The following is a 23602-nucleotide window of genomic DNA, read 5'->3' as shown; positions in this document are numbered from 1 at the left end:
TAGTCACAAGTTAAGGTAATTAAATACTGTTCTTGCTATTGGAGAGGTTCCAGACCTTGGTCCCCAAATATGTGACAATGCATTTTCACTAACTTAACTGGTTTCATTCATCAAATATTGAAGAATTAATCCAATTAAAATGTATTGGAGGAATCACAATGTGTTTTCGTCCTTAATCCATTTAAACATCTGTGAGTATCATGTATGCTGAAGGGAAATACTATATGAGAATGAAGTTGCCTTTCAACTGTGAAATTTAATTAAAACAATCTGGTTGAAAAATCATACATGCTCAAAACTCAGTGCTTGTATGTGGATATTTAAATAAGAAAGGTCAACAGAAGCCTTATGAACCTGAGGACAATAAATATTATTCAAGCCATTTTCTGGGTCTTCTTTTCCTCTTACATAAACACTTCATAATCTAAACCTGCGAGCTGCTGACTACTTCAGCTACAACTACTGCACAAAGCACTTTTTTTTTTGGGTGGGTTTGACACTGTAAAGAAGGACAGAACCTTCTTTGTAGTCTAACAGAGGTTGAGATCAGCAGGAACTGCTGATGTTTAACATCCTTCAGGTTCAGTCTGTGACAGCAATGGCCAGAGGTAAAACCAGCTTCTGTCTGATACTGTTTTGCCTGGAATGTTCCAAGACTGAACAGAGGAATGGTGACACCAAATGTAGCCAGCAAATGTTCCCATGAGAACAAAGACTGTAAGTGCTAATCCGCATTTTTCTGACTGGTACAAAATCCTCTCGGGAGGAGGATGCCTGTGCACTCACTGGATAATAATGAAAACCTGTTTCAATCAATAATCTATAAAGCGAACAATCTGTCCAATCCTATAGCAGCACTCAAACTAGCTAGAGCATTAGCACTTCAACATTTAATGTATCCAACCTTACTTTTAGGAAGTGTTCTTTAAGGAATAGAACATTAACCCATACTGTTGCTAAACACTGGTATTTATTTTGACAGTGACAGCGACACACCAAGTATTACCCACATAAATACATTATTTCTGCACCTACAACCATATTGTTCAAATTGTTGCTGATGAATAAGTTCCCAGTGGTGTAGGTGGCAGCTAAAATGTAAAGTCCCCACACAGACCTTTTCCATCCTATCACAACATTGACAAAGCATGAGTGCACCTGCAGTGCTGAGCTCAGTGTGGTGTGCTGCATTTTCCAGCAGTGAATAAAGGCAAATGTTGCCTTTTATTGGGCATCAACAAAGTTCTGTTTAAATTCTGTTTTATGATTCTTTCAAATTCTGTTTGTCGGTCATGACAAAGATGGAAATGTAACAGGTATATAATTTTCTCAGCTCTTTCCTTCCTGAGAATCAAGTCCTAATAACATGGCATTGATTATAATTCAGAGATTATTATTGCAACTGCAAAAGGTGAAATCGCTCCTTTATTATGAAAGCAGGGATTTCAGAATTGTTTAAAGACAGCCTAAATCCTCAGGCAATACCTGTGCATACTTATTTGCAGTACCCTTGCTTTTGTTTTGGAAATAACAGGAGACTGTCAGATACTTGTCAATTTTATTTTTCATCTGTACAATTGCACTTGCCGACAGAAGTATCCCTAAGGATTCAGCATTATTTCTGAAGTTTAGTCTCTTCATAATTATTCAAATTGTTTTCTGCTAAGACCCAGAAATTCCAGAGCATTTCCAGCCTTGAGTTTATCCTGTAAAAACAAAACACATTTCTATGTTTGTGCTTAACTCATATTTAAACACTGATTTTTCAGTGTCTTAACTCATGTCTCAAGCCAGAGGCTTAAAAAGGAACGAAAACCCCCTCAAATGTAAAAATCATACCTTCAGTTTATGGTCAAAATCATCCATTGAATCAATTAATTTTCCAGGTTCCAGTTCTCCAAGGGGAAAGGGGTAATCTGTCCCCAAAATAACTTTGTCCTGGTAATAAAAAAAAAAAAAGTACATTTTTTAGTAACATGAAACAACAGAGTTTAAATAATACTAACATTAAACAATATTAACATGATACAATATTAACACAATATTATATTAACATGATTTTTAAAAGAAATTCCTAAATAATAAAAACCCCCCTGAACTTTTAATTTATAAAAAAGAAATATTTACATTAAACAATAGACCATGTACTTTCTGGAATTTATAATAAACTACAGGAAGCTATGTATATGTACTAGACTGATTAATTATGAAAGTGAATATGAAGATCTTAATTTCCACTAGGCAAAGAACAAAGCTTGAAAACAATGACTTGAAAACAACACATTTTTTTGATTAATCTAAGCTGGAAAAAATGCAGGCTATCAGTTAATGGTTTTTGTGGTGTCTAACTGAAGTTATGGTATTTTTATTCTGATAAACAGAAAGTTCAAAATGCAAATCCCAGGCCTGTGGCATGAGTGTCTATCACTTGGATGAATAAAATACAATTAGGAATTTCCTACTGGGACTGATTTTCTGTATTGTGGTGCTGGTTTGAAAGGTAACAGCCTCTGCAAGTAGTATGCCTAAAATGCAATGATTAATCTTGGTGAAGTGTTGCCATAATTAAATGGCCAATAAAGGATACATAGAATTATTCCTTCTAAGGAAGGATTTTGTACTCCACTGTTGCGTGGAGTACAAAATGTCAATCAGACTTTTTGATAGATTTCTTTAAGAATCTCAGGAAGTTCTCCACCAAATGCAGAAAAGATGCTCGGATTTGCAGTCCTGAATTTGAAATTTTTGGCTAGATACACCCACACAAATTTAAAATTATCTGTGAGTGAGAAGAATGTGTAATAAGAAATACAAAACAATAAAACCTATCTTCTGTGTGATACTTTCAAAGATGTAGTAACGGCAGTGGGTACTACTGAAAAAATTATACAGTGTAGAAATACTACAAGCAGACTAAAAAAAAAAGTGTTTAATTTAATTTAATTTAACTTAACTATTCTTCAGCTTCAGATAACAAAACCGAAATCTCACTTACAAAATTTCATATATTTGTGGAAGTCTGCAACTGTTTAAAAATGTCATTGTCTTTGAGTGGGACTGGATATTAACTGTGGGTTTGAAACATGTACCTGAAAATATAAGTGACATGATATGACTTGTTTTTGAAAGTAAGTCAGTGAAAAGAAAATTCAGTAAAAATCTGTGTGCAACATCCCTATTATCAGAGGTGAAAATAAATAGGCAGATCCTCAATAGGACCACATTGTTATAGGCTTATTTTCTCTCTATAATGATATTTTCCCATTTTATCTACCTCGAAGAGTGCATACTGCCAACTCTCTTGATTTTATCAAAAATGTTTTCCTTTAGGCTTCATCTCCTGCAGACAGGAGTATTTGAAAAACCGCAGTTTTCATAAAAAATGTATGTTTTTAAATATCTCATGTATTTGAAATCAAAATGCTGAATTCAAAATGATGAATTACATAACAAAGAATATTTGTTATAATATTTGAGCTCTGTTACCAGAGTTCAATACTGAAACAGAGTGAAGAAAACATCATTCAATTATTTTCTGAGATGGTTTTTCTTAGTTGTCAAATGTTTAAAAAAAAAAACATTTAATCTCCACTAGATGTCACCCAAAAATCTCTGAAAGAACCTACACAAACCTTTACCCAAAATCTAAACAGAAGAGACACATTCTATTGTTCTGTTCTATGTTGTTGTGTTCTAATTTATTACAGAAGACTTGCCATAAGATTAGCATAGGAGAATTTATACCCTCTGTCTAATAAATCCAGTTCTGAGCATAGATTAAACAAAATAGATTTGGATGTGGGCACTTCTAAACAGCTAATTATGTTCTTTTATTTATAATATTCAATTCAATACCAAGATGTCTTATTCTGATAAGAAAAACAAATGTAATGTATATCATAATAAAAAAACCAACCAAAAACCAGACCAGTTTCATATGAGGAAGTGGATTTCTAAGTAAAGAGAAGGAAACATAGGATTTGCCCATCCTTTTACTAGGGAAGGTCAAGTATGACAGGAAGGTTTGTACATCCTTATTTACATCTCCTATATACTAAACCAGAAAGAAATCCCACACCCACACTGGAATAATATATAGATATATTTTTCTTTCCCTCTATATGAAAGTATTTCACAGCTAATCATGGGATCTGTTCATTAATAGTAAAACTAAGAGCTGTAAATCAATAAGAAAAAATTAGAAGCAGCATTCTTGCTGTGCTACCAGGGATCTTAGGCTGTTCATTTGTACTCTTAGAGCTTTAGTTTGGTACCCATCTATAAAATGGGGATTGCAAGACCTATCTTTACCTTCAGAGAAGTGCTGTGAAGCCTCTGCAGATGAAAAATGCTCCTAGCATAAGGGATGTACTGTTATATTATTCCAAACTATATCAACAAAGTCAATTTCCCCTAGAAGACTTAGAGGTCGATTCCTTAATTAGCACATCTCTCCTATTAGAGAGGTACATGGGGCTAATGATTAACCTCAGTGGACCCTGCTACTCAGCACAACTTTTTTCACAGTAATAGGGACCCAGATCTGAAAATGAATCTCAAAGAGCTTTCAGCATGAGTTCATCCTCTTATATAAGGAAAAATTGCATTTGCCTTGAATCTCACCTTCTTTCATACTCTTGGGATACACCTCAAAAAAAGTCCAGAATGCTTTAGCCAGTTCAGCTCCAGCTTCTGACCAGAGAATGCTTTGCCTTGGGGTGGTGGCTCTTGAGGAATCACAATGGGGAAGTTTTTGCAGAGATGCACTGAATCGTTTAATCCCATGTTAACCCAGCTCTTCACTTTTCATAGCCAGCAACTATAGGGATTTTGTGTTTATTTGTATTCACCTCATGCCACCTCATCACGGGGGGAGCGAAGGACTGCAGCAATTCTGCACTCTTACAAAATTTCTTTTCATAAATGTGTATTTCTGCTTCTCCCCAGTTAACCTGCACCCCAAACTAAGAAGGGATGAGCTTAACTGGATTTTAATATTGATCAGCTCAAGGCCAGGTGCCCTGGTGCCGGGCAGTGGCTGCTCCCCAGGGACACACAGCCATGTCCAAGCACATCTTCCCACACACTGCTGCCCTTCCTGCACAGCTCTGAGCTGTTCTCTGGAGAGCTGGCCCACTTTGAACCTCCAGCTCACAAAGTTACAGCATCATCCTCCTTCACATTGTTTTTAGGCCAGCATTTATTAATCCTATATGTGTTAGTCTGTGTTACTCTGCCCTGAAAAGTGCTGAGATATTTGGTGGTTCTTTAAGCATTTGACTCATGGAAGGGTGTTATGTGAGAATGTCAACTTCCCTTAGAAAAAGAGGGAACTTTTTCATCTTCATGTTTATAAAGTAAAGTTTGAAATCGTGATGTGAATGTTTTTGTTTTCAAGGATAAGATGCCTTAGGCTGTGGAAAAGAGAAAGAAAGTTCTCCTGAGTGTTAAAAACATTCATGTTTTTGGTGTCTGACTCATGACTTTTCAGCACTGGGATTCCACCTGATATTGTACTGTTTGAGCTCAAAAAACTCAGAGGAGAATTAAAGAAGACACCATCATCCTCTCTACTATGCTGGCCAAATTTATTGTTTTAAGACTCTTAATGTTAAAAGTCTGTTGACAAAATAAATAAGACACCAGAGAGGCTAATGCTCAGTGACTTCTGGATTACGAAATTACAGTCCGTAATCTCTCTGTCCTCAAAGAACTAAATTCCAGTTGCAAAGACTAATCATGATTAAGGACCAGCATCTATGTGTAACTTCTTAGGACAAAAGGTAGAGAAATTGAAGTGTGGTGCAAAGAAAGCAGCTTTCCCACCACAGCAATAATTTAGAACAGCCTTGAGATGCAAAGCTGACTCTAGAGCAGAAGTGCCCTGAGACTTGTGTGCTACACAAACTCAAACAGAAGAAAACTTCAATTCTTCAACAATGGATTCAGCATCCTTTTGTACTTTCCTTCCCGCTTTGCTCTTGACATCTACAGTTCAGCTTAACAGATTCAGATCACAGAGAATCTGTGGTCTCAGCCAGGCTGAGTCACACAGCTGCTAATTTACCAAGGTCTTTCTAACAGTGGCAAAACATGTCTCCCAATATTTTTATATGGATAAAGAGAAACAAACAGGTGATCTTTTCTCCTTGCACTGGCAATTTAAAATTCAGGAGCTAGACTCATGCTTGTGTACTAGAACTGCATGTACAACAAAAATATACTCAGAATGAACACAATCTGGATTTGGGGAGATTTCTAAGAAAAGGAGGTAAGAGGCAAGTGTTGAACTGTTTCTCCATAAGCCTTTGAGTGTCTTGTAAAATGGACATGAACATCACACCCAGTAAAATTTTAAAATATATTGTAAAACCACCTTGAAGCCACTTGTTTACTCAAAGCTAAAACTTTGGTCATCCTAGATGCCCTGATAACAGCAACAGCCCCATACCATGTGAGCCTAGAAACTGCTGTGCAGGAAGCAGGACTGCAGTTGCTGAGACAAGAAGATCCCTGTCAGAGCTGGCATTTCTGATTTGACATCTGGGGGGTATCTGCCTCTGGCTGCAGACACTTGGTGAGGTCCACAGATCAAGGCACAAATATGGGTCTCTTGTTGATTTGTAGTGATCCATTGGAAGCTGGCATGAGTGATGCCATCTTCAACCCCTTCCTGAGCATTTACTAAGGCAAAGGGATTGTTTTAATCTTTTGGGACTTTTCTGTCCTGTACTGCACCTCATTTAAACAGGTTGTTAAACTACAAAGATTTCTTTACAAACAACAAAAATATGTTTGCAAACTCATAATGTTTAATGGTCTCTCTGAAATACTCAAATGAGTTTTCCTTATTACTGATTCTTTTTCTCTCTATAACTTCCCAAAGTGGAAGTACAATTTGATTTCTTCAAGATGCACTTGAATTTGAAAATTAAGCCTTTTGAAAACAAGGCTCCAAACTGAAGCAGTGTTTGCTTGAAGTCCCATCCTGAACAAGCTTAGAGAAGGAACTGGCCTCATGGAACTAAGGCTGACTGCATGATTTCCTGGATTAAACCCACCATTCCAATAAATCCATACAGTAAAAGCATTATCAACGTGGCAGAAACCCATCAGTTTATTTCACTGGGTGAAGATGTTGTCTTCTTCCTGCTTTCTTCTTCTCTTCTCCTTTTGCTGTTTCATAGAAAATTAAGTGAGGAATGACTCACCCACTTCTAGAAGCATTACAACTCACCTCTCCTATGACACTTGTTAGCAGCCTTAGTGCCCCACGGTCATGGACAAGAGAGTCTGTGTAAAATGAGCCAAGGTATTTTCTGGGATCCACCTTGTTATCCATGGCACACAAATCAGGGCGCACATTGAACCCAAAATTTTTAATAACAGCAGGTGACAATACGTAGGAGGGAAAAGAACCACATTATCACCAAAGATCCATGTTTTACTGTCAGCTGTTTTAGAAAGAAAGTGCTCTGCACCAGTGATTTTTTATTCCTTTACCTTCATTAGCTTCTTTCCCTATTTTTCTCACTCTTCACTACTGCGATGCTCAAATTCCTCCTGCTGCTTCCTTGGCCCTTTCCTCAAACCACCTGCTGCCTCCCCTTCCTCCTTGTTTCCCTTAAAGGCTTTTGTAACAGTTCAAACCCTGCAGGCTAGAGAGTGTTCATAAAAGCAGCTGATCTGTCAGACTGTCTTCTTTGGGGTAATAGTGCTCAGCTGGTGGCAGCCTTCACGTGGTAACCCCATTAGCTGGGACTCCAGAAAAAACAACTGTGCCATGCTCAGCTAAAGAACAGGAGTTTCACACGGTGCACTACTCACCTCCATGTGCAAAGCAGACTTTCAGCTTAGGGAATTTTTCAAAAATTCCTCCCATAATCATGGAGCAAATGGCCATGGTTGTTTCTGTTGGCATGCCTATGAAGAAAAACAGCTTAATTGTATAACAGCTTAACTTTTTAAGTTTTCTACCTGATATTTAAATGTTATTTTAATTTTCTTCCATTAGCCTTGAGCCTACTGAAAAAGTAATAGTTGCAGGGCAGCTGCCAAAGTTTATGCATTGTTTCTACTGAAGGAACAGAGATTTGAACTTTAATTAACTGAAATGAAGACACAGGCCTGGAAATGAAGGTCTGAATTCTAAGTCCAGTTTTCACTCTATACCATTAGGACAGATGACAGGTTGGATATGTCCTGAAATACGCAGTACAGCCTATTTCCAATTCTAAATATTTAAAAGAGAAACTAAACAAGCCTAGAAACAAATGACTACTGAATTTATACAACAGTCTTAATCATAATACTAGATTTATAACAAAATGTTTGTCAGTAAAATGATGTAATTTTTCCCTGTACTTGTACTTTACTTGGCAACAATCTCCTGGGCATAATCCAGTTCATAAATGTAGGCTAAGAAAAGTAAATATACACTTACCTATTAGCCATGGAAACCAATATTTGGACATCCTCCCATCTATCTGCATGTCCCAGGGATGCACAAAGAGACAGCAATTTAATTTTTCAGCAGCCTGCAGCAAAAAGGGAAAAGTCTAAATCTTCACTAATCATACCAAAATGTATCTTAGATCTTAGACACGCTTTTAAATGACCTGCAGATCTGTACTGAGAGGTAGTACTAGTAATGAAAATAGGCCCACAAGTACGAACTATAAGCAACAGTTGGCTATATTTACTCCTCTGGGCCATATCTTGAAGCCCTCACTCAGTTTCATAGCTTTTTCTGTGGCTACAGGACTGGAAACGTAGATGATAACAGCTTTTTAGTGAGCCAAGTGTTCCTCAGAATAATGCAGTACAAAAATGAGTTTCCAGCTATGTTGTCAGCCATCCTGTAGTATAAAACTCAGTTCAAGCAAACATTCTTTTGGTTTCATTACACATATGAGAATGAATTCTCATAATGTCTTATTGAATAGTTTTGGGATGGTTTTGCAGAGTAGTTCCAGCTGCACTCAGAAATTTTCACTGAGTTGCACTAAGTTTGTCACCTTTGGCCCTCTGCCTTTCTTTTTTTAACTTTTAAAAAAGTTTAAAATATTCCTAATCCTTCCTAGTAGTTCAAAACCTGGCTATTATTCTGATATTAAACCTGATTATTCTGATCAATAATCCTTTTTATGCAAGTATGTTCATTTTCCCAAAACTACCGATGTCTTTGGAAAGAAAAACAGAAGAACAGTGTTGGATGGTGATTCTGACTGTGTAATTTAACTGTGTGCTTAAATTTAAACAGTCATCAGAGTCATTCATATGCTTAACCAGGATTTAACAGCTTCATTTTGTCAGATGTATTTCTGGACATGCTCTTGTTGCTAAGGAGATTATCGCACATTTGAAAAATTTGGGTTTATTTACCCATATATGCATAAATAAAATCTGCAGTGTTTGGATCGGGGAGAATAATTGCCATCTACATTTGTAAACTAAAAATAGCAATTCAATAACTGGCCTGGTAGTTTGACAAAGTTCATTATCCAATATGGCTTAATTTCAGAATCTGTATTTTCCAGAGATGTTTCTAAAAATGATGGAGGTTACTTCCTACGTGTGTGAAACATAAACTGAAGGAGGTACAGTATAAGAGAGAGATCCCAGACCAAGAGGGATCTCAGTAGCAGAGAGACATGGATTTACTGGAGAGAGTCCAAAGATGATGAAGGGACTGAGCATCTCTCCTCTAAGGGAATGCTGAGAGAAGGTTCAGTGGAGATCAGGAAACATCAGGTTGCCCGGAGGGATTGTTGAGTTTCCATCCTTGGAGGTAGTTCAAGCCCGCTGGGCGTGGTCCAGGGGATCTGGCTGTAGGTGGAATCACCCTGTGATTCCATAAATGTGGGCATCTCCAAGAGTAGATATTGATATCTGACTGTGTGTGGCCATAAAAACAAGGGATCCAGGTGCTGTACCAACGGGGTTTTTGAATAAATTGAACATCCTGAAAAAGAACCTCTGTGAATCAATTCTAAGCTGACAGCTCTGATAACTTGTGAAACACATACAGAATGTACATTGATTAAACCCCTAATTTAGACAAATGAACACCCTCATCTGGACCTCAGGCTATTTAAGAAATGCAATCTGTAAATTAATTTGATAATCAACACATTCAGTTTGGAACTTTTGGTCCTATTTACATAGTTCTGTGTGGTACTTCGGTGCTATAGGTATCTCTGATTATCTTGGGGAGTTTTATCAATTATTTCAATAGGATTGGATAGAGTAACTTTAACACAAATGCAAACAGCGCAGAAATGCTTTATTTGATATTGCACTTATCCTCACAAATCAAGAAGGCAGATCTACAATGAGAACTCATACAATAAAACAAAATTTGTTATTCAGTATTACAAAATATGCTTCAGGATATTTATGTTGCATTATTGCCATTATATCCCGTAACGAACTACCATTTACAATTGAAGCTGAGTCTCTCTGATCACTGAGCAGATTAGAAGGCTCAAATGATGAATGAATGTGCTCCAAGATACTTTTAGACAGATTTCCATATGACAGTATTCCCCCAAAGAAGGAAAGAAACAGCTACTCACAGCATAAATATCATACAGCTCTGGGGCATTCAGGTCCCACTCATTGACATGAGATCCTATCTGCACTCCAGGAAATCCAAGTTCCTTCACACAGCGATGCATTTCTTTCACAGCCAGCTCTGGAGCTTGCAGAGGTAACGTGCCCAGCCCAATAAACCTCTTGGGGTACTTTTTTACTGTAGCAGCTAAGTCATTATTTAATATCTGAGCGAGATCTAAAGTGTCCTGAGGTTTGGCCTGGTAAGATATGAAGCAGAATAGAGCATTTAAATACAGTTCTCAAATGTTATCACCTTTGGAAGGTATTGGATAAATGTCACTGCAAACAACTGATAGACAGGGTCTGAACCCAAATTTGCTTTACAGTTCTGAATAGCTGGAAACCAATAGAGCTAAATTCTGCCTCACTTAAAACCTCTGGGTGCAGTTCTGCTTCTTCTCTTGAATATTTTATCAGCTGCTGTTGCCTTTGCTGCTCAGGATGAGTGTAATAGAGCTCAGGTTGCTGATGCACAGAAGTACCTGGTCTTTAGTGTAAAGCAGTCCCCTGGTTTTGTTCATCCCCAAGCAAAAACCCCAGTATATAATCTTTATACATAGCAGTGAATATTTACTCTCCTATTACTGGAGCTGAGGAAATAAAAATAAGAAATGTGAGATGCTGGAGCATGAGAATTCTACAGAGAAAGCTTGAGCAAACTTCTCTAACATTTGGAAGGAGATAACAGCCATAATTCCAATAAGGGAAGTGCAACATCCAGACACTCAATCTCTGTTTCCTCCCCCCCAATACATATTTAATGAAAAATATTCCCTTGGATACCAGAATAAAATTTTAGAGATGTTACTAACAAGAAATTCTGAGTATTAATGGTACTTCTTATATGTGGGCTTAACACAATAGTTCTTAATGCACATATCCATTTATATATATCTGTAAACATCTTGACCTGTATATATTGCTAAACAGTCAAATTGAGAATGCATTTAGAACAGCATTTTGCTATGATTTATCTTCTCAGCCGGTTTTTATTTCTTTGAAGCACTCAAGATCACCATGTGGGGAACACAGTAACTTACATTTGCCCCTGAATTTTAAGATTCATAGCATTCTAGGTTAATGAGTCCCATGCCACATTGAAAAGAAAGTGAAACAAGGCCACAAATACATCTTTTATGTCTTTTTTTTCTTCCATGAGAAAATACTGATTGATGTCTAGCTTTCATGGAGCCTTTACATATGTGTCTACCTGCTACATATGAATTCCAAAATGTGTTAGTAGGAACCTACCCAGTAGCTGAACATGACAGGGACTGTGGACAGGACTTGGACAGTGACTCCTGAGTAAGAAAAAAAAAATATGAATTAATTTCCTCTTTTTTTTCTGCCTTAGAGAAAATGTTACAAATAAGAAAGTACTTTGGTTTGAGAGGCAGAATGTAAAAGCTTTAATGGTAAGAAAGACTGATTTAACAGTGACATAGATAAATTATTTTTTTTTTTAATTAAGGATCATGGCAATAAATCTTGTAGTGTATAAATTTGTTAGGATTTGGATATTTTTGCTAAGTAGAAAGAAGGAAACACTTCCATACTCATAGATTATTTGTGAAATTAGATTTTTTGATTTTAGAAGTATTTAGTATGCATGTGTACATACAATTAAAATATCAATTTAACATTATTCTCACATGAATGAAAGTGACATTAAACCAAAGAATACAGTAACTCAAGTTTACTTTGGGGTCACATTCATCATAGATATTAAATAAATAAATGAATTATCTCAAAGATAAATAACATTATGTTAACAATGGTTGTCAAACAAGGTTTTCCTAAGTGTTCCCAAAGCTATGTTGTGTTAGGTTTCATTCATCCTGTGTCTGGACTACTGAGGTTGTAAGCATAAGAAAATCTTCCTGTTTTCAGAAATAACTTTAATGTTAAAAAGAAAGAGAAATAAGTCTATGTTTTGTTTTTGTTCAAACACAAATCTATATCATAACTTTGTATGTGACAGGTTACAGGAGTGAAAACAACAAACTTGGCAGACAAACAAAAGAAACAATAAACAATAACTAGGAGTTCTCAAAATAGTTACATGCAAAACTATATTAAGAAAAAGATTAGGTCTGTTTGTAATATCTTTGCACATGTCTTGTCATGCTTTAAAAAATTTAACTTGGTTGTTAGTAGTGAAACTACTAGAACAAAAGATGGCAGGAAAAAGTCTGAGGAGAACGAGCTGTAGAAGAACTCTAAGACAATGACTTGCCAAAGCATTTGCATGATTAAAATGATTTATCCTCCTTCTCAGAGGTTTAAGTAGGAAATAAGAAGAGAAGCTGACTCAGACTGCCACAAGATCTGGTTAATATTATGTACAGCAGCAATGGTTTAGTGGTAAACATTAGGTCTGCAAAATTACATAAATACTGAAGTGCAGCCCAAGTTGGATTATCCACCAATAGGGACACTCAATTAGTCTGTTGAGAACATTCTCCATGCTTTCCACTATAAGCATTGCATTTGTCTTCAATCCATTTTCACACTTCTGAGCAAGTTTAACCTAAACCTTAAATGGAGGTTTCCAAGCTGACCATTCCTAGACATTAGCTTTAGGAAAAAGAATCAGCACAGAAAAGCTTCTACTTTTTTGAAACACTTCATAGGGTTTTACAAAGGAGAAAATAACAAGAAAAGGCCATTTGGATGAACTGACATTTTGTCAAACAAAATTGTGATGATTTGCATCACAGAACTGTGATGCTAATTACTTTTACAGCTTGTTTTATTGAGTTACATGGATAGCTTTTTTTATTGAGTGGATCAAGACAGAAGTATGTACATCAATTAGACCTAGGATATATGATTAGGAGAGCTAATTGAGTCTCTTTGGTCCATTGGATTCCCTTTCTTATTGCTGGCAAGATTTCTTGGGCATTGCACAATCAAAGCCTTTTAGCAGCCAAGCTGTAAAGTTATCTGAGTTAACAATGCCTTTCAGTGACTGATTCTAGTTTTGTTCAGCTGGGAGACTCCTTGCATCTTTGCCCCAAAATTATGCCATGTTTGGAGGGTAAATTTTTGTGTATGATCTATCTCAGCCTGTTTTACAGAAAGCAGTCTTTGAACAAAGTAGCTACAGCTTGCTGAACCAAAAAGGAACAAATCTGGTCCACAGTCTTTATCATTAGCTGAGCAGTAAGAATGAAAGAATTAAGAACACCAAGGCCTTTTTTTCCCCACACATAATTGGCTGCTGCCTGTATGTCTGCAGTGCTGTAATAAAAGGAGACATTTTTAGGGCACAAGTCACCAGATGGTGCTGTAACATACAGATTTAGAATTTTTTTTAACCAAGCAGCACTGTTTAGTTCATGAAGAAATATTGTGGCATTGCTTTTATGATACATTTTCTTTTCTGTAGAGCTGCTGCAAAAATTTGAAAAAATATCCTCCTGTGTTTTCCCTTTGTCTACAACAAATATATGGGGCAGAACTGTTCTTTGTAGAAACTTGCCATTAGTGCTGAGGGAAATATCTGAAAGAGAAAGATGCCCAAAGGCTATTTATGATCCACGGTGAAGCTGAGTGATTTGGTAATCCCCAAAACCCCTGAGCTAACTCAGAGAAACTTTACAGTCTAGTCAAGGCATGATTCTATGACTCTATGACAAGGCAGCATATTTCAAAGTTTGCAAAGACTTTCTGGCATTCCCATTAAACATCTAACAGTTGGAGTTTTAATTACTGCTTTTCCAGGGTGAAAATGAAGTAGTTGAAAGTTAGAGTAGTTGAAAGTTGTAAAGGCTGATAAGGACTGAGAGAAGGAAACAATAATCATAAAGATGTTAGTTATAAAATATCTGATTTTTTAAGCACTTCAGGTGTTTGTTCCTTATGAAAAATTGGAGAAGATATTCAAGTTGTGTCTACTGGGAAACTGACACAGGAACTATTCAGGCCTCAATCTAAGAAAAAATAATCTTTAGTAACATAATAGTTCTCTATAATTTGGAATTACAGTGTTAATAAGAACAAGCAAAAGTAATTGATCAGACTGGAATTCCTTCCCTCATCCTCAGACTCCCACCTTACCAATCTTATTTAGTGGCCTGTGTGTGACACGATGGAAAATATATGTACAAATTAGGCATCTGGTTAAGCTTCTAAATGAGGAAAACTCTCTTTTCTGACAAGCTAATTGTACCAGTTTTCTAGGCTCAGAGTCCCCCAGCAAAAACACAGAATGAAGTTGCAACATGGCTAAACAGAAAAAAATATATTTGAAAAGGAAACAAACATACAAGAAATCCTATGTGTAAAAAGAATATTATTAACATTTGGGTCAAAAATGAAAGGGCTTCCTCCTTGATGTGAATCACTTTCATAGCTGGAATGTATGGTGCCTTTGCATGTCCAGGGTCAGTCATCCTTACTTATGTCAGTGAGTTCCCACCAAAATTAGTAAGTTCATGTGGGGAATAAATTGCTGCTGAGAATGAGGAAAGTTATGGGAAAAGGTTCAATCAATCAGAGTATAAAACACCAGTTTTCACTGACTTTCAACAGATTTAAACTAATGAATTAGTATGCTAAATCTTTTTTTTTTTTTTTTTAAATAGTGCTGTTGAGCACTTTCAGATGCACTGGCAGAGAAGTTGTTGTTACTCTAAATGAGGCACAATGATTTCAGTTCCTTCATGGAGGTACCTGACTGGTCCATCTCTTTAATCCGTACTTCTGGATCCCAGCAGTTCTCTTGAATAACTCTAAAAACCTTTCCATCCTTCATCATCTTTGCCTGTCCCTGTGAAATGACATTTTCATGTATTATAAATGTGACAAAGTAGAACCTGCTAATTTATAGCCTCTTGAGTGTATTGTGCTTCCTACAGAAATTCAGTGGCAAAATTTTGATATTTTATTTTTATTCAGTAGGTATTTTTAACAAAGACTATTTTTAAAATAGATGTTAATAAAACAGTCATTCATAGTTCAGGATTTAATTCTTCAGAATTAAAAAAAAACCCTTTCTTTTGCTATGTACATCACTCTATATTTGGAAAACATATCAGGTACCTTAATCCAAGTTTATCCTCAAACCAAATTTTGACCTCAAAACAATGCTCTAATTAAATCTGTGCTAAATTTTCCCTTTGAGTATGTCTGTGTTCTTTTAAAGTCAATAGCATCACCATGATTCCAGTAACTACAGAAATAACTGTGCAAGTCAGTTAATTTCAGTCCAGTTATTTCTTATCACCAGTGATACTGAGACAAAAGGAGACCTATTGTGTTGTCTTCAGATTATGTTTTATCCTTGGGAAGAAAAAAATATATTGAATAATTTGGGAAAAAAATATCCCAAACAAAACTTAAATACAGTATAAACCCATGACATTGAATTAGTGTAAAACCTTTTCCATATGCCACCAATTTCCAGACTTAGGGAGTTCAAAACCAGAAAACCACATGAGAAAACACAGCAACTATTCCTTTACCTTCCCAGTAAACAGGAGCTAAGTGCAAGGCAGTCTTGGGACCCTTTGAGAAAGAGAACTCTCTCTCTCTCCAAAGGCCACTTTATTTTTCCTCACAAAATTGGTCTTATTTAGGATCTGGTCAATTTTTCTAATGAAAAGAACCTGTTAAATCAGAATATTTACCAGTAGTATGCTCAGTCAGGGGGGTTTCTTCTTCTGAGAACTCAAACTGTTTTTAACCTTGAATTTGTTATTAGCTTCATACATCATTCACAAATATGCTGTCCTAATGAATATTTTAAAACCCTCCTCCACAAATCCAAGTGTGCTGCCTTGGCAAACTGTCAAGTTACTTGTTAGCTGTATCACAGGTTGGGAAAATTTCTTGAAATATCACAACTACATGGTCCTGATGCCCTGGTGAAATACTTCAGTTTCTTGTAAAATTGGTTTTCCAAACTGACAGAAAGGTTTACTGTAGTCATACACTCAAATACATTAAGAAAAGTTTAGTGCACTGAGGGAGGTTGTCCAATAAACAAAAAAATGTGTGAGCAAAAGGCAGAGTAGAACCAAGCACTGCATCACATATGAATACATCACATGGACTTTACTATTCCATTCTATTCTACACTTCTCTATCCTGTTCTAAAAAGTATCTAATATTTAATGTCTTAATTAATTTATGTGGAAATTAGGAGAGATTTGAGAATTAAGTCCAGCAGGCTGATTTGATTCAGCAAACTCCATGTAACATTCTCCCATCACCAAACTACTCAGTCACATCCAAATTGCCCTTTATAAACACACACGTGATTATTTTACTCCAGTTTGACACTGATGCTTCTTCACAGAATGATATGGGAAGCCTTTGCTTTTTTTTTTAATTTAAGAGTTAGCATCCTCCAGCTCCACATATCTGAACAGGATTTTATTTTGCCATGCACTTTTTGTCATGCAAAATTTCCAGCTGGAAGTAGGCCAGATGGAATTCTCTGCAGTGTCTGTAAGGCTATTACTGACTCGCCACAAAGTTCCTCTGCAAACTATTTTTAGCACGGAATTTTAGTATCAAACCTTTAAGAAACACCTAAGTCGCCAAAAATGTGTCCAATCCTTGTCTCATTCCTGCAGCTCCCATGTATCCCAAAAGCTGTGCCACCATGCTTTGATTCCATAGGTAGCTTGTTTATTGAAATCCCAGTTCCTTTTGGGTTTGCTTCTCATACAGATGATTGCATTTAACTAAAACCAAATCTACATGTAATCTGCTTTAGGCTGACCTAACTTGCTGAAAAGAACTTTTCAGAGCTATCCATCCCAAGTGTTAAAATGAGATGATGATGAAGAATGGCTGCTGGTTCATACAAGAGAATGTGAGTTTCATCTTTCAGGAGAAAGGTTCTACTGAGGTATATTAGGACTTGGATTGATGCTATTCATAGAAAATAGACCTCTAGAGAAATGTGTATCAAAGGCAGAGCCAATCTTACTGCCACTTTGCTTCTTAATACATTGACTGTGAATCTGTGTTCCTGATGACAACACAAGATCAGCTCTGAGCACCAAAGAGCCCAAACCTTGCAGTGATGATCCAGCTGAACCCATCCACCGTATCCATATCTCTGGGGAGGAAAGAAGAAAAGCCCAGTGCTGGTTAGCTCTCTGCAGTAATAAATAAATAATAATAGCAGTTCTTACAAAAATACCTCATTCAGGAGAAACACACCTGCTCAGCTTTGAGCCAGAGTAGCCTCATTTCACTTCAGCAGAAGTGCTGAAGTGAAAATTGGACTGGATCAATGGTGTTTGTAGATCTGGGGTTTTAGCTCCCAGTTCAGCAACATTTTAGAACGTTTTTATGATTTAAAAATGCTTGAAGTTGCTTACTACATTGAGGTTCATCCTGAAATAATTTTGACACAGAAAATATTAAATTAAGCATCTGGCAGTGTGAAACTTGAGCCGACAACTTTCCAATCTGTGATCAGTTAATCATTAGCACAGAGATGCATTGATTCCACTTTTCAGCTTCCATGATTCAGCAGCAGGAGTGAAGGTCAGCCTCTTGTCTATTAATATTTAAACAGCCAAGAGAAGCTAAAAAGGGGAAGCTTAGATGCTCATTGATTCTTCCAGAGAGATTCAGAATTGTTCATGCAAAAAACGCAGAACCTACATAAGATGCTGATTTCCTTTTACTTTCCTAAATTATCAATTAGACAGGAATGAACTCTTGAACAAACCTCTGAGTGAAAACAATGCTCAGAATTCCCATTTTTCCATAAAGAAACATTTAAAAGGAAACTGAGTAAAAGCAGGCTTTTTTTTTTCACTGAAGTGTGAACAATTTGGATACAATCCTGAATTTCCTGTGATACCAACTCATCACTAAATGCCACTGTGAGCTTTCCTAATGTGGCTGTGCAGAGCTAAGCCTCCTGACCTCAGCCAGAGGTGCACTGACTGAGGCTGTGTGCTCTGTTTAACTATGCAGCTGTGTAGATTTTATTTACATTTATAGGTTTACACATATATAAATATACTGAAATTTTGGGAAAATTTAATGAGTGAAAACTAATGAGAACTTTAAACTAGATCCACACAAATTGCAGTTCTAAGGTGAGCAGAAAACAAGTGCCTTAAATAGGTACTGAAGGAGCATATAGGCAATAGAGAAACTCACTGGTCTGGTTTGGAACTTATTTTATTCTTTCTTCCTCTCAGCTATTTGTTGTATGTATGGACAATCCTTATCTCATTTTTTTCTATGAACTTTTATACTTGTGATAGTTTCCTGGGCTGTTAAATCTTGACAATAGAATTTTCTAGGTTGAAGGCCCAGCATTTGCAAAGCTGGAAACAAGAAATAGAAGTTTAGCACTAACTAAATTTGTGCATGTTAAGATGCCTTATTGGTTTTCCTTGCATGAAATGGAGAGATCTGTGTTAATGGCTTGAATTTCCAGAGGACTCCAGGGAATTCTGAGAGTTGTTTTCTACTCTGAGCCCATTAATAAACCATTGAATCGCTCAGAACAGAGGAAAAAAACCCAGCAGGTGGAAACTACATTTTAAAAATTTGGTGTTTGCCTCTTTATCTGTGTTAAAAGAAATGCAATGCTGGCCTACAGTGTCTGACATTAGTGAATTTAGTATTGATGTACATCTATGAACATCAAGGAATTCTTGGGGTCATTTTAGCTCAGTGAATTCATTGCCCTTTTAAAGTACATACAAATATATAGATATATATATTTAAAAACCATATAACATCACAATGAAGAAATTCTATAGGTGTTTTTATGAAGTTATTGCAAAAAGACAACGAAACCTGAAACAAGTAAAAATACCCTGCCTTTGTAGTCTGGATATTTAAACTTCTTTCCATTTAAAACAGACATAATTATTCTAAAAGTTATCTGCAACCTCACTTATATTATCCAGTGCATGTGTGTTTTTCATCAGGAGCTCTTATTATTACAAATAGGAAGTTCAAATACATATTTATAAAAACGTTCCTAGATAAACAAGGAAACAAACATTCATTTCCAGGAGGTTTTATGCACAGTGATGTTATTTTCCCCTACTAATGAAGAAATAATCCTATGTATGTTTTTAAAGCCACGTTTTCTCCTGACTTTTTTTCTAATATGCTTTTTACATTTCCCAGCTGCTCTCTCTTTCTAATATTCACTGAAACTGGACTGCTTAAAATCACAGCAACACTGAGCTAAGAGATATGAAACCCTTTCAGATTTATTACATTAAAAACTAAGTGACGTTTTTCATTCTCAAATACATTTCACAGGACCATGAAAAATATTGCAGACAAGAATAAATTTATGTCACACAATAATAATAATAACAATAATAACAATAACAAAAATAATAGTGCCACCAAAGACTAAGAGTTAACACAAATTGATTTATCCCTTCAGTGTTCTGACAACTGAGATTTTCTATTTTTAATACAATAGGCTACTTCTGTCCAGTAACTGAAAAAATAACAGATATCAGTAAAATTATCATCATCATCAATTAACTGTACTTAGAGTGACCCCACTCCCATTGAAGTTAATGACTTTCATGCCTGTGGGTGTAAGATGTGAATGAATTTGTTGTAGTTAACATTAATCTTGTCTAATATTTGATTATTTATTTCATGTAAAACAAAATTGAATACCATTTAGGAACAGAACAATTCTTTTTTTATCAAGAAAGTGGAATTATGCCTTATCATCTGAAAATTCTGGGTCTCAAAAACCCCAAGGAAAATGTAAAAATTGCTTTAGAATAAATAAAAAGTGGGGAACAGAGCCCAGTTTTACATCCCTTTCTGACTGGGGCTCTTGCTTTGCAAAGAAGTGCAATACAAATATTGTACAGCTGGAAAAAAAACCAAATTAGACAAAAACCTAGAGATATGTACCACAGAACCCTTCACTCATTTTTCTTTCAGCAATCACATTGGTAGAAATGGTCGCTGATAACATAAAGCACTGAATATCTAAACTCTTATTACCTTTTTTAGGTCAGGCCATTCCTTAGGTAGAATGTGGCTATGAATATCAATTTTCATTTTTGAAGCAGCAGAGGAGAAATACTCCTCCAATGCTAATGTTTTCTGTGTCAATGCTGCTATCCCTCCTGTCCCTGGGTCACAGGTTATTAACTCTGGCTGCTGTCCAGATCCACCTGCTGCCTTATCAGAGACTGAGGTACAGTGGCCAACCAGGGAGCCTAATTCCAGAGGAGTGGCTCTCCAAAAGAACAAAGACTTCCAGCAGAAAGTCCCTGTTAATGCATAAACAGCTGCTGACGGAGGGCAAAGGGAGAATACTTGTTTATATTGGCACTGTGAAGGGATTTATTTCACACAGATTCTAAAATGCTGAAAATAATTCAATAAAATTGAGTTGGAATAAATGTATTAAACATGCTGACTTGAATTTCCTCCTTTCTCCCTCTTAGGTTGTGAAATAATTTGTAGAGAGCATACAATATACCTTTGGCAGACAGTCACACATCCTCATCTATTCTCTTTTTTCTCTTGCATTTCTTTTAAAGTTCTATAACCTCCCATCCCCAAAATATTGAATTGTAGCCACATATGTGCTCTGCACTTTATTTCCCCCTCCTCATTATTGGTTCACTCAGGATATTTACACAAGCTACTGCATAATGGTGCTTACAGCCTCTCAAGCTGCCTCAATTATACAGCAATACATAGATGTATTTCAAATATAACAGCTTCTGCATCCTAAGTTAAGCTTAACTGGAGCTATTTCAGATTTCCTGTGAAACTACATTTCATCTTTTGCCCTTTACTCAATTTAGAATTACACTTCTTTGCTCAAGATACCCTTGCTCTTTATTTGTGCTGTATTTTTGTCTGTAATTTATTCCCCCCGTAGTTTTATTTAAATGTGTGTTACTCACACAACATCATCTTGTGTTTGTTAACCATTCCCTGATTAATTTTTTTTCAGTGAAAAATGCTGGGTTTTTTTCTCCCCCAAAACTAAATGCTGTTGTGAATCTTGCAACTTGAAATCAATCTTGAAAAACAAGCAGGTCATTTTGTTTTACCCTTTTCCTGACTTTGCTATTTTGTTTGGGCTTGACAACAAAAAAAAAAAGAGCACTTGTATTCCTCTACTTGTTCACTCATTAAGCAAGTCTGCTTTGTATTTGGTCAGATAACTATCTTAGAAGTTATTTTTCATGTCAACTTCTTCTGACAGGGCTGGTTGTTTTTTTGATCTTGTGCTTCTCTGCAGCAAGAGGTCACTGAAGACTGAATGTTTGAAAGAAATAGGAAGCAGCAGTTTTGGGAGAGTATTCCCCAAACAGAGCAAGACAGCCAACAATTTACTTTAACGGATCAAAACTCTGGGATTGAAAGTAGCAATTATTTCCGTCTCAAAACCAAAATCAATCTCTTCCTGCCCAGGCTGCCAGGTTAAGCAGCAAATTTGCTCTCCTGGTTCCCAGTGTGACAGGCATGCTGTGTGATGTGGCACTGCAGTGTCAGCCTGGTGACAGCAGTGCTCCTGCATGCACTGCAGCTGACAGGAGAAAGAAGTATTGATTCAGCTGTGGGATCTCTGCATCATCCACAAACAGTCAAAGTGAGTCCTCCAACAAAGACATGTCTGGAAGACAATTCCCTCCTTAAGCACAGAAAGCAGAGTGAAGTGGAGAGGGACAGGGAGAGGTTTGGGCACCTGAATAGTCTAAGACACTGAGATTCTTCAGTCACCATAGCTGCAGGATTCCATGCAGAGCTCAGCTGCTTTTCCTCAGCACTGAGCTTAATTTTCCTCAGCTCTTAAAATAAGCCATAGTTGTTAGTTACTGCTCCCAAGACACAGCTTAGCTTGCAAACACTGTAGTACTCCCACGCTGCATTTCATTTAACAAAACACACCATTTGGAAGCCACACCAGTTGAAGGCAAAATGTGTATCCATGTCACTTGATCAAAGGGCAGTGAGATGTGTCTATATCCAACCTGATCCATGGGGTCAGCAGCAGAAAAACCTTCCCTGGCTGGGAACAAAAAGCTCTTCAGCTACACAGGAACATAACCTACTCTAGACTGGAAAACACGACTAACAACTCCTTCAAGGACAGTTGAGCTAGAGACTATTCAGCCAAGGCTGATTTCAGATACACAGACACAAGCCTAGCAGATCTGTAGGATTTTATTTCACTATGGGGACAAGGACTAAAGTGAAAACGGTGTTAATTTTGGGGTATTAAGTGCTCTTTTCCAAAGCTATTTAGCTGCTTTTCTGAAACAAGTGCAGAATCTGAGATTTAGAGTCTTCAGGATGGGAATTCGTTGTCAAGTTCTGTCCTTTGTTTATCCTTATTATTCCCTCATATCAGTGGGAAAACCATGACATCTTCAAAAGAGGCTGCATGAACAAACACTGGTAAGCTCTGCAGAGAGCTCTGCCACATCCATGCTCCAAGGCAGCCCATTTTCAAGTAGGGTGAACAGACACAAAGAGGCAAATTCAGGATGCTGACGTTAGAAAGGGCTAAAATACTCGTGCCAGTTTTTCCTACCTTCCATTTGGCATGTTCCTCTCTGGCACCTGTTCTTGGAATTGCACGTTTGATTGTGCAAATTGGCTGTTTTGCACATGTCCACAGCTCGAGGAAAACAAGTGGGAAACTCTTTGTGCTTTGTGCTGAGATGAAGCACTTAAAGAATACGTCCCTTTCCAAATGAAATAAATGTTGAGCAGCACACTTATATTGGTTGCTTAGCAACAGGTTATCCTTTGGCTGTGCTGGGGACTGCACGGGTCCTTTGAGACTAACATTGCAGACCTGCTTGGAAATGTCAGATTTGGAAAGGATGCAAAAGTCAGTAATTCTATTTCTTTTACTGTGGCATCAAATAATTAAACCTCTCCTATTAAATTAGCCTGATCACAGAACTTAAACCTCTTCTGGGACTCCAAAGAACACAGACTTCAGTGGGAGTGGTGTGGTCTGAGTTCTGCGGGGAATAACAGC

General features: G+C 36.8%; 1 protein-coding gene across 1 annotated transcript; it reads right to left on the bottom strand.

The window, feature by feature from the left end:
- Positions 1 to 1544: 1544 nt before the first annotated feature.
- ACMSD (aminocarboxymuconate semialdehyde decarboxylase) lies at positions 1545 to 20745 on the bottom strand. Its single transcript, XM_085067081.1, has 10 exons — positions 20593 to 20745; positions 17648 to 17692; positions 15295 to 15391; positions 11869 to 11918; positions 10578 to 10814; positions 8444 to 8537; positions 7825 to 7923; positions 7238 to 7410; positions 1840 to 1938; positions 1545 to 1706 (listed from the first exon to the last, which is right to left on the bottom strand). The coding sequence occupies exons 1-10, from the start codon at positions 20647 to 20649 to the stop codon at positions 1644 to 1646; spliced, it is 1014 nt and encodes a 337-aa protein (XP_084923207.1). The 5' UTR covers positions 20650 to 20745; the 3' UTR covers positions 1545 to 1643.
- Between the last annotated feature and the right edge of the window lie 2857 nt (positions 20746 to 23602).

Source organism: Lichenostomus cassidix, chromosome 7, assembly GCF_008360975.1.
Source record: "Lichenostomus cassidix isolate B80296 chromosome 7, HeHo_3.0, whole genome shotgun sequence".
Taxonomy (NCBI): domain Eukaryota; kingdom Metazoa; phylum Chordata; class Aves; order Passeriformes; family Meliphagidae; genus Lichenostomus; species Lichenostomus cassidix.
The sequence above is the reverse complement of the archived record's forward strand: the minus strand, read 5'-3'. Positions and strand labels throughout refer to the sequence as shown.